General features: G+C 49.3%; 1 protein-coding gene across 1 annotated transcript; it reads left to right on the top strand.

Annotated features, from left to right (window-relative positions):
- The first annotated feature begins 3,381 nt into the window (after positions 1-3,381).
- Positions 3,382-5,361, top strand: MID1IP1 (MID1 interacting protein 1). The gene is made up of 2 exons (XM_071430311.1): positions 3,382-3,974; positions 4,151-5,361. The coding sequence occupies exon 2, from the start codon at positions 4,308-4,310 to the stop codon at positions 4,800-4,802; it is 495 nt and encodes a 164-aa protein (XP_071286412.1). The 5' UTR covers positions 3,382-3,974; positions 4,151-4,307; the 3' UTR covers positions 4,803-5,361.
- Positions 5,362-11,440: the final 6,079 nt, after the last annotated feature.

The following is an 11,440-nucleotide window of genomic DNA, read 5'->3' as shown; positions in this document are numbered from 1 at the left end:
GCTTTGCAGCAGCTCAGCTGCCTGAGACAGCTGCCTACTGCCCAGCACTGCTCCCTGATCCCTCTTCCTGCAGATCTCCTGCTGGATCCCACACTTTCCACCAGGCACTGCTGCTCTGTGCCAGGATGTGAGCACACAGAGCTCCAGTGTGTGGTCTCATGGAATGTGCCAAAGGGAAAGGCGATTTTCCATCACTGCTGTCTCCTCCAAACATCCTCCTGACCCCTCTGCACATCCTCACAGAGGCTTCTGTGCACTTTGGAGAATCACTCCACCTGCTGAGGATCAACAGAGAGAGGAGTAAAAGGCAGCTGAGTGAAAGAGAGGAGAGAGAGATGAGCAAATCTTTGCAAAACTTACACTGCAGGTCTCAGCAGGGCTCAGACAAATTGGTCTGCATTCCTTTAATATATTAGATTTCTACTTACCCTGTTCATTAGCATGTTAAGCTACAAGGGCTGATTATATGAACCTCATGGAGAGGCATCAATTAAGATGATAAATTTACATACATTCCTTCTGGATGAGAAATGACGGGTTTCCCCAGTTCAGTGTTTGGTACAACTGGACTTGCTTCCAGAAAGAGAAAGAAGTGTTAAATGTGTGCATCTCTACTGCTCCCCAAAATGATGGGAGCAGTTCACAAGTTTGAGCAAAAATGTATGTCAAATAGGAATGGAAGGAAACAACTTGCAGTTTCCAAGGCTGAACTCTAATCTGCCATGTCACATTGACAACAGATTATGAGAGGAAGTGAAATTCCCAAGAGATGTTGCCTGTACAAGGCTGGCCCAAATGGTGCTCCCAGCCTGAAGAATGCAACACTAAATATTTGCACATATTTATCACTTCTTGCCCACGCAAGATCTCATCTTATTTTGCACACACTGGGCAGCAGAACAACTTCATAGCCACCAAAGTGTAGCCATTTCTGGTCTGCAGCGTGCCAGGGGCACTTCTCCTGTGCCAGCACGTGTCTTGGGAGAACTGTGAACAAAGAGGGTTTGTTATCCTGTTGTCACTGAACAGAGAAATTAGATAGGCCTTGCAAATGGTATGAAAACCCACTCAAGCTGACAGAATCATCTGTCTTTACTTGAAAAACACTGCACAGCTGCTAATGCTGCCAGAGGAGACAGGCCAGTAGCAGTTCTGTTCCTATAGCCAAACTTTGTAGCACTAACCTCAGTGTTCCTGGGGCCAAAAACTGGTTTACAGCTAAGTCAAACAGTTAATGCCATTAATAGCTCAGTAACAGGAACAGCTAAATAGTAACAGCCATAGCTCATCCCTCATCTTCTTCAGGAAGAAGAAAGCAAGCAGGCTGTGGTCCAGAAAGGGCTGAATACCACCAGCCCTCATTAATTTCAGAGAAAATTAAAGGTTTTTAGCCAATATAGTAACTTTTATGTGACTCCTGCTGTCCTGAATTGCAGAACCAAGTTTATTGGAGCAGAAAGGTGTTTTCACCTCACACTGCTGGAGTGCTCCACCCAGCTGAGGTGCTGGATAAAGACTCCTGTTGCATGCTGCCTTATCCAGGACCGTGCTGGGCAAAGGTGCACATTTACACTTTCTTGAACTGCCAGATAGCAAACATGCAAACTTCCTCATTGCTCAGGGCACGATAAGGGCTTTCCATCTGATTCCCCTTCCAGGGCCTGCACGGGCACGATAACCAGAACATTCTGAAGAGGACACATTTCAAACAAATATCACTTGCATACAAAATTTTTTTGCCTTAAATGGGATCATCTTTTCCTCAAGAGGAATGGAAAAAGTGCCATTTCTTTTCCTCTCGTGTGCACAGCCATGTCCATTACATACCACTGGAGTAAGGAATAAGTGCTCCTTTATTTTTGTTTGAACCAAAGAGCAATCAAACCTAGCCAGGCTTGTGTTCATGATGCACATTATATGTACCAGGGACATTTATGTCACATATCATAAGAACATAAGAAAGATTAAAAAAAAAAAAAAAGCCAATTCCCTTATGCTGTTAAGTTTGATTTGAATATGATCTGTCTCAGCCTAATGGGTGAGGCACATGCCTTACTAAAATAAAGAAATATTTACAGCTGAAAGCAGAATGTGTGGCTATACCTCTTGGGGAAACAAATTTCTTGCTCAGACCCTAATTCCTATAATACCATCACACTGAAGATTCACATACTTCCCCCCTTTGCAGCTCCAAGCTGGGTTGTTTCTGCCAATTTTTCCTCCTCCCCAGCCAGTATGTCATAACCTCAGGTAAAGATTTCAGCTTTAATTTCTTCAAATGTTTAATTGTTTTAATTTGGAAAGTTGGACAATAAACCAATTCCCCTCGTTTCCAAAGATTTATTGCTTTTTCCAATGTATTGAACGTTCAGTGCGGGCTGCATTTCAATTAAAGGCAGCAAAACTGTTAATGGTCTATTAACGACACACTGCATCTATATAAAGATGCAAATATAAGTCGCGGCCAATTTTCTGGCCCGGTGAGATAATTTCTTCTTTTCCCCGTAGTGAATTATCTGCGAACAACTCATAATTTTATACCAGCCCGTATCTCTGGCTACTGCTTAACTGTGAGTATCTGCAGAGCACGAGCTGCCCGCGGTCCAACCCCGGGTTTGTCACCCAGGGAAGCGGCCTCCTGCCGTGGGAACGGGGACTACGGGGGCTGTGGGGAGCAGGGTGGGCAGGGGCAGGGTGCCGGGCCCCTCTCAGGCCGGGCTGCCCGTTCGCGGCATCCCCGGTGATGCGGGAGGAGCGGCCCCGGCCCGCCCGGTGATGCTCCCGCCGTTACCATGGCAACCGCCCCCCGCCCCACGTGACCCGCGGCGGCGCTCGCGGCCAACCCGCCTGTTACCAGGGCGGGGGCGTTGGGAGGGGGGCGCTCTTGTTTCCGATTGGCTGCTGGCGGGGCTCGCTGATTGGCGGAAGGCGGACGGCGACGCGCCGATTGGCTGGGCCCGGAGGTGAGGCTGTGGGGTGATGCCGGCCGCCCCGCGCAGCGCCGGGACACAGACAAAGGCTGCCCAAAGGCTGCCCGGAGGCTGCCCGGGCTCCCCCCGCCGCCCCGGGGCTGGCGCGGTGCGGGATGGCCGCGGGGGAGCCGCGGCTCTTGGCGCGCTGCTGGGAGGTGGCAACGCGAGCCTGGCCGGGCGCCCGCAAACCGCGCGCCCTCCCCGCCCGCCCGCCCGCTCCGACTGGCGCTGGGGCACGCGGCGCGCGGAGGGGCGGAGCCTCTGTCACGGTCGCCGCGCGCCCGGCAGCCAATGGGCGGGCCGGGAGAACGCGGGCAGCACGCGGGGCCCGCGTGTCCCGCGGCACGGGCTGTCAATCACCCGGCAGCCGCTCGCCCCGCCCCGCTCCGGCGCGGCCCCGCCCGGCGGAGGGAGCGCGGGCCCTCAGCGCCGCTCGGGCACGGCGAGCCGAGCCTCCGGCGGCACCGGCGCTGCCGTGTCCCAGCGTTGGGGTCCGAGGGGGTCTCCGCCGCACTGGGACGGCTCCCCTGCGGCCTCAGCCCCGCTGTTTCCGCCGCCAGCGCCAAGCCCGCGCGGCCCGGCCCCCTCGGGATGCCCGCGGTGCGGGCTCTGCTCCCGGCGCCCTCCCCCGGTGGGGGGAGAGAGGCGGAGCCGGCGTGGCCGCCGCCCGCCGCCTTTATCTGGCGTGGCAGCGCGGGGGGTGGCACTGGGGAACACCTTGTTGTAAGATACGCGCTATAAATACGGCGCCGGGGATGGGAGTGCGGCCACGGGCGGCGGGGAACAGCTTCGAACTACGGTGGGTGCCTTCCCCGCGGCACGGCGGCCAGGGACCGCTCGAATCGTAATTACCGGCGGGGCTGCCATCCCTTCGGCCACCCCCCGCACCCGGTTCCCGGGAGGAGTCGCGGGGGAAGTTCTGCGTTTTGGCTAGTTTTGCACGGAGGGCAGCGGCGGCAGCGAGCCCCAGTGGCTGCGGCAGGGCAGGCGGAGGAGCGGAGGGTGAGAGAAGGGATGGGGAGGGCAAGGCTGGAGGAAGGACGCGGGGCTGGGGATAAAGGCGGCGTGGGAGGAGAAGGCGCTGGCGGGAGGGGACGGGAGGACGGGAAGGCGGGCTGGGGGAGGGAGGAGAGAGAGGGAGAGCAGCCTCTAACCCCGGCGCCACCGCCTCCCAGCAGGGCTCTGATCGCCAGCAGCCGCCGAGCCCAGCCCGCCACGGAGGGCGGCCGGTGCCGCTAGCGCCGAGGAGGAGGAGGAGGAGGTCGCCGCCGGAGGAGCTCCGCGGTCCGGTCTGGTCCGAGCCACGTCGCTGAGCACGCCTGCCCGGCCGCCAGCATGATGCAGATCTGCGACTCGTACAGCCAGAAGTACTCCCTCTTCAACGCCATGAACCGCTTCATCGGCGCCGTCAACAACATGGACCAGACGGTGATGGTGCCCAGCCTGCTGCGCGACGTGCCGCTGCTGCTGGAGGAGCTGGACGCGGCGGGCGCCGTGTGCCCGCCCCGGGATGCTGCCCTGCCGCCCGGCGACCCCGGCGCCTACTTCTCCCGCAGGGACATGTACAGCCACTACATGCTGCTCAAGTCCATCCGCAACGACATCGAGTGGGGCGTGGTGCAGCCGCCGGCGGGCGAGGAGGCCGCCCGCAAGAAGGACAAGCTGGGCGGCGGGCCCGCCGAGGAGGGCGAGGGAGAGGAGGACCTGGAGCAGCAGTTCCATTACCACCTCAGCGGACTCCACTCGGTCCTCTCCAAGCTCACCCGCAAGGCCAACGTCCTCACCAACAGATACAAGCAGGAGATCGGCGTCAGCAGCTGGGGGCAGTGAGCGCCGGGGGGAGAGGGGTGAGGGGTTCCGAGCCGGCGGCAGCGGCGCGTCCCCGGGCAGGGCCCCGGGCCCGGGCTTCCCTGCGCGCTCCCAAGACTGCAGCAGGTTTTCTACCAACGCACAAGAGAGAGAAAGAAATGTAAATTAATCAGTACTAGTTTATTAATTATTTTGACCCCCTCCGTGTTTTTTTTCGTTGTACGGTCCGGGGCGAGCAGTCGCTGTGCGCGCCCCGGCAGGGAGGCTGAACCCGTGTGCGTACGAGGTGGTGGCATTGCTGGCCGATAAGGAGGCTCCACTCAAGCCGATGAACGTAACGAAACTGGCACAAAATTGCTTCTGTCACCTCGGAGGGAACCCAGAGAGCTAAGGAACATCCCTCTGTTGAGGGAGAGATGGCGGGTCCTGTGGTTGTACATGTACTGGAGTTTATTTAAAACTTTTTTACTCAGATGTAGAGTATATTCTAAAATAAATGCAAACGTATTAACGAAGAGTGATCTAAACTTTTGGTATGATTTATCTTTCTTTAATTAAATGATATTTTTAACATCTGGAATTCTTCTGTTTTTCTTCTATGTCACATTCAGAGTTGCCTTACTAGATACAGAAATCTGTATGTGCAAGAGAGGGGGTTTTGTGGCTTTGTTTTTTTTCCATCAAAGCAATTAGGCAGTGATGATAACTTGGCGCATCTGAAATGTTTGAATCACCATTTAAACTTAACCATACATGGCCTGAATTTTAGTAAGCTGTTCCCAGCTGCACAGTGCAGTTGCTCTGTGTGAGTGTTGGATTGAAGGTCAGTGCCTCTTTAACAAAATCTGAGAAGATCGAGTCATGGTTACTCTGCAGGCAGCGATTCATGGCAGTTGGAGCAAAGCCTAGGAATGACTCTTGCTTTTTTCGGGAAGTATCTTAATGTACTGTGGGGAGCTCTTTTCTCTCCCTCAGAATAGGTCTGGCAGACTTGCCTCTCCAGTCTCTCTGCATTTCTTTCCTCTAATCCTCCTTGGATACCAGGAGTTAATCGGTTTTATGTTATCCAGATTGTATTGATATTTTTTTTCTCTTTTTTTTTTCATTTTGTCAAGTAAAGTACCTCAGAATTGGGTGTCTACATTGTGTTAGAACATTAAGTTCTGATATTAAAGTGCACTTGTTGGTTGTGATATATATATATATATAAAACAGCGAATAAATGTTTAATAAATATGTAAGTCCTTACATCATGTAAATTTTCTTCTCAGGCACTGAAACACCAAGTTTGTAGACATACTGAGATTTCACTTTGTATTACTGTCATCAAATTTAGGCCTTGTTTGGTAGTGTTGGTTTGGGGTTTTTCTTCTAAAAATAGAATCATTTTTCTCTCAACTTCAAGGATATTTTTGTTTAAATTCAGATATTCCTTAGCACTTTATTTTTCAGCCCAACTGTTTGGATGTTGTAGTAAAACATGAGCATTCCAGACATGGTACTAGTTGGCAGATGTTTGTGTAAGTTAAAACACTCAGTCTGAATCTATGTTTAAAAATATATCTTTTGGAAGGTTTTTCCCTTCTGGGGTAAAGAACAGCTTTGTAAGGCTGGATAATTTTTAGTTTGGCGATGCTTGTTCTTTTTGTAATGTTTTCAACTCCTCTTGGGAAGATGCCAGGAAAAAAGTCAGGAACAAGGCGAGGGATTACCCTGGTTTCCTAACATGTCAGCTTGCCAGTCTTCCTGCAGTGGGACTAATGCAGTGTGAAAGGTGCAGAGCCCTGTGCTGGATGCTGAAGTTCTGTTCTTCAGACAAGGGGGAGAGGGAGAACCTGTTCTGCTGTGTGGCTCCCTTCTGCATCAGCTGGAAACCACATTACAGCTTCTGCTGGGGAGCACGGCGAAACCCCAGACAAAAGCAGCTCATGCAGTTTCACCCGTGTGCCTTTTGATCTCCCAGTAACTTCTCCTGGTATGGGTTTAGACAATACTGTTTAAGTGTTGCACAAGAGACAATGTGATGCTGATTTAGACTATGAGTAATGTCAGAAAAACAGTGTTACATTAGTGCAGCACAGCCATGACTATGGCATCCATTCCCTTTGCATTCTTAAAAAAAAAAAGCACAAGAGAAAAGTTTCGGTGGAAGAGCAGCTGAAATCTTGTGCTATGGGGCAGCAAAAGTGGCATTTCCTTAGAGGTAAAACTTGGGGTAAGAGGAGGAGGAGGAGGAGGAGGAGGATTCAGTGACTCAAGGGTTTGCCTTGCTGTGTCTGTGACTAAGCTGCAGTCGCTGGGGTGCACATGGCTCCCATGCGGGGCCCAGGCGCTGGGCTGGCAGCAGCCCCGGCAATCCCAGCGCAGCCACGCAAACCCTGCTGGGAGCCACAGCATCCTGCCACCTCCCACCTGGGAGCTGCTTTAGAATTTCCCCTTCTCAAGGTCGTGGGAGAGGATTGAGGCTCTTGGGATCAAGAAAGTGATATCTTAATGCAGGGGGAAGACAGCAACAGATAAAACCAGGGATGACTTTGCTGCTGGCTGTTGAGTAAAACAACTTGGCCTAAAAGGTGGGGTGGTCAGGCAATTATGTAAATGCTGACTCCTGGCATTGCAGTAAGCAAAGATGAGATTGCAGAGTCTTAATGCAGATTTTGTATGTTAGATGCTGAATTGGGAAAAATTTCCATCAGCAGCACTATATAAAACAATTAGGTTTATTATTAAGGAGTTATGTTTCCTTTTGAAGGACTGGATCACTTTAAGTCTCCCAATTGCTTAAAGTTCAACAAACCTTTAGGCTGCTCTGATAAAGTGATTCTGGTACTTGTGTTAATGACAAATTACATCAGTCTAATGTAAAAAGTATCTTTATGATCTCAAATACTTTGGGAAGTGACTTAATTTCTTAACCACACACAGGCAAAAGGACAACTTGCCAAATTACCCCAGCAGTGCTCAAAATGGGATATGCACTGTGAGAAGCAGTTGTCATTTTTAGCTCACTTAAGTGAAACAGACTCCATATAGACTAAGGCAGATATTAGAAGAGCAGTAAATAATGAGATTCAGAGCTGTTTGCACTAACAAATTGATTACAGCAGAAGTTATCTCACAGCCAAGGAGCCTCAAGGACATTGCTCACGGCGTGCATCGGTTTATATACAAAAGTGCAATATCTGTCATTATAGCTCATGAGTAATCTCTTGTTTTTGTGTATACAAAAGAAGGACAAATGAGGGGAAAGCCATGCTTTTCTCTCTCTCTCTTTCTTTCCATAAAAATAAAGGGATGGGCATGAGTTCCATGGGAAGAAGAAGAATCATGGGTTGGTCAGTGCTTGATGGAAGCAGATTAAGCTGAGTCAGGCTAGGCTGTCACCTTCCTACTTTCCCTCTGAAAGCTCTTCCTTGCAGAGGGCTCTAACTAGATCAAGATATTCGTGTTTTGTGGTTTGTTTCCTCCCCCCTGCACAGGCTCTTGCACCAAGACAACATGAGTCATCAGCAGATTGGCTTTGCTGAAAGATGCACTGATGTTAGTGGTCAGAGGGAAGGTTGTGTTAGGATCTTATTATCATGTACTCAAACTCTGCACGCTGTTCTGCCAGGAAACAAAACAAAACAAAACAAAACAAAAGAAAACAAAACAAAACAAATAGAAAGCACCTCCTTTCTATGCCTTTGGATTTGGTACAGAGCCAATCTCTCTGCAGAAAAGTCTGCATCAATTTTCCTTCACTGACTTCTTTCCCTGAAGTCTTGAGTTTGGGAGGGGATTGAGTAGAAGTATTGCTTTTTATTATGCATACCTTTAAACTGTTAATGTTATTATTATTTGTATCTAGGTAACAGTGTGTTAGGTACCATATTCCAAAGAGCTCAAAGATCATAAAAACAGAATTGGATAGAAAGAGATGTAGTTCTAACCCCCTTGCCATGGGCAGAGACACCTTCTGCCAGCTCAGGTTGCTCAATGCCCATCCACTCTGGCCCTGAGCACTTCCAGGGATGGGACATCCCCAGCTTCTCTGGGCAACCTGTGCCAGTGCCTTGCCATGCTCACAGCAAAAACATTTCTTCCTAATATCTAATCTAAATCTATTTTCTTTCAGTTTGAACCCATTTCCCCCTGTCCTATCTGTACATGTCCATGTTGAAAATCCCTCTCCAGCTTTCTTGTAGCCCTCTTTAGGTTCCAGAAGGCTGCTCCAAGGTCTCCCTGGATCCTTCCCTTCTGCAGGCTGAACAATCCCAATCCTCTCAGCCTGTGCTCCAGCCCCTCTGATCATCTTTGTGGTCTCCTCTGCACTCATTCCAGCAGTTCCACATCCCTCCTGTGCTGGGGACCCCAGAGCTGGATGCAGCACTGCAGGTGGGGTCTCATGAGAGCAGAGTAGGGGCAGAATCACCTCCCATCACCTGCATCTTGGGGTGCAGCCAGGACACGTTTGGCTTTCTGGGCTGTGAGCACAAATTGCTGGATCATGTCAAGCTTTTCATCAAACAATGTCCTCAAGCTGTTTTCCTCAGGGCTGCTCTCAACCCATTCTCCATGCAGCCTGTGTCTGTCTGTCTGTCTGTCTGTGCTTGGGATTGCCCTGACCCACATGCAGCACCTTGTGCTTGACCTTGTTGAAATTCACAGGGTTCACACCTCTCAACCTGTCCAGGTCCCTCTGCATGGGATCCCTTCCCTGCAGCATGGGGGCCACACAGCCTGGGAGTGCCTCAGTGCCTCTGTCCATGTCACCAACGAGGGTTTTAAACAGTGCTGTCCCAACACTGACACACGAGGAGCACCTTTGGCCACTGCTCTGCACTTGACCACAACCCTATGAGTGCAACAAACCAACCAATTCCTTATCCATGGAGTTCCCACCCACCAAATCCAGGTCTCTCCAGCTTAGAGACAAGGGGGGATGTTGTGTGGGACAGTGTCAAATGCTTTGCACAATTTTCTGCACACAACATCAGTTGCTTCCAAAGATCTTAAGTGATAGTACACACAGGAGAAATAGAAGGGCACAATGGGTTATAACCTGCCACAAAATCTGAGGGAAGTGCAATCAAGGTGAGCATTGCAAAAGCATCTCCAGCTTTGCATGCATTTTTCTGTCATTTGTTTCTGTCACCCCTAAACAAGCAGAAATACCTGAATGTGTTAGTTCTAATGTTGCAATTATTTTTTTTTTCCAGACCACAGACTTGCATGACAAGTTTAGGTCAAAATTAGTTTTAAGGAATTAAGCTATAAGTGCCTTTCCAAAAGGAAATCTGTAAATAGGAGTGTAGTAATTGTATATCTTTTTGTTGGTAGCCAACTGCCAGAATGAGCACTCTTTGTAAGTAACATTCCTTCCCTGTTCAAATATCCTCATTTGACCCAGAGTGATGAATGAGGAAAACACCTTCCAGTTCTTGTGCTTTTGAATTTTGTCCTGGAGGAATGGCACAGTAGAAGCTTAGAGAACTTGGAGAAAGCAGGTGCCTCTGTGTTAAATCACAAAACAGTGAATGAGCTTGCCCCATTTTTGTAAGGTCTGTCATAGTATCAGTTGTATCCTTTTTTTATCATGTGTATCTACATACATCTGATTCTAAAATTATTCTGTATTTCTCTTCTGGCCTGTTATATCTTAGCAACTTTGGGGTACGAACAGCAGGGCCAATATCCCACAGGCCCAGACACTTTAGACACTTTGGCTGAGCCTTTTTAAGTGCATTCACTTCCCCATCTGTATTTGAACTGAGAAGAGGGGCAGAATGCCTAAAGCCATGACTCAGAGTATACAGCACAGGAGCATGGCAGCCCCCTTGCTCTGGGGTTGCTTTTTGGTCACTGGTTTATGTGCTGGAGCAGGAAGACAGATGCAAGGTGAACCATTCCTTCAGGGATTTACTGCAGGTTGTACAGTGTTTGGAAGGGAGAATGGCAATGGGGACTTTTCTCACAAAGTAACCAATATGTGTCCTTCCCAATTCCTCTCCCCCTCTCTCTGAGAATTTTCCTCTCTGAAATTCGTAGTAAACCAAGATTGTTTTGTCACCCAGACAGCTCTCTGTTTTGAACTGGAGTGCAATTACTAATAACAGGAATATTAAGTGATTTCATGATATTTTATTGTCTGAATTGTATAATTAAACCTGGCTTCTTTTATTAACCTGCTATTTTTCATGTGGAGGCACTTTTCCTTTTAAAATGTTTCAGTAGTGATGGCTGATCACAAATCCATATTTTGAGAAATATCAATGTCTAAATAGCTCTTTTGAAAGCAGAGCCAACAATGCAGAAAGCTGGTTTTCTGTTGCTGATGTGTGCAGTGCTCATCTTTTGACGTGCCCTAATAATTGCCATTCCTATTAACTGTAGCATCACACACTGAGAGAAAAACACACCCTGTAGCGAGCCTGAACAGAGACAAGGAAAAGCAGGGGAGCTGGCAGATCATGGCCTTGGCATTTCTGATACTGGCTTCTGTGTTCAAGTTCAGTGTAATGCAAAAAAAAAAAAAAAAAGCCTCATTTAAAGAAGTTGAGAAGTGTGGTTATAATGAAACAGGCAGTAGGTTTCTTTCAGCTCTTGCTGGTTTTGGTATATGGTATTTTGCAAAGACTAAAATAATTCCTCATGCAGGTGAATACAGTCATGAAAGC

Source organism: Agelaius tricolor, unplaced genomic scaffold (genome assembly GCF_023055355.1).
Source record: "Agelaius tricolor isolate 1412-34295 unplaced genomic scaffold, bAgeTri1.0.p SCAF_7, whole genome shotgun sequence".
Lineage (NCBI taxonomy): Eukaryota > Metazoa > Chordata > Aves > Passeriformes > Icteridae > Agelaius > Agelaius tricolor.
This window is presented reverse-complemented; position numbering and strand designations above follow the sequence as displayed.

What these genes read in the sequence shown, in the direction of transcription:
- MID1IP1 (XM_071430311.1), top strand. Translation starts at nt 4,308, where the DNA reads ATGATGCAGATCTGCGACTCGTACAGCCAGAAGTACTCCCTCTTCAAC.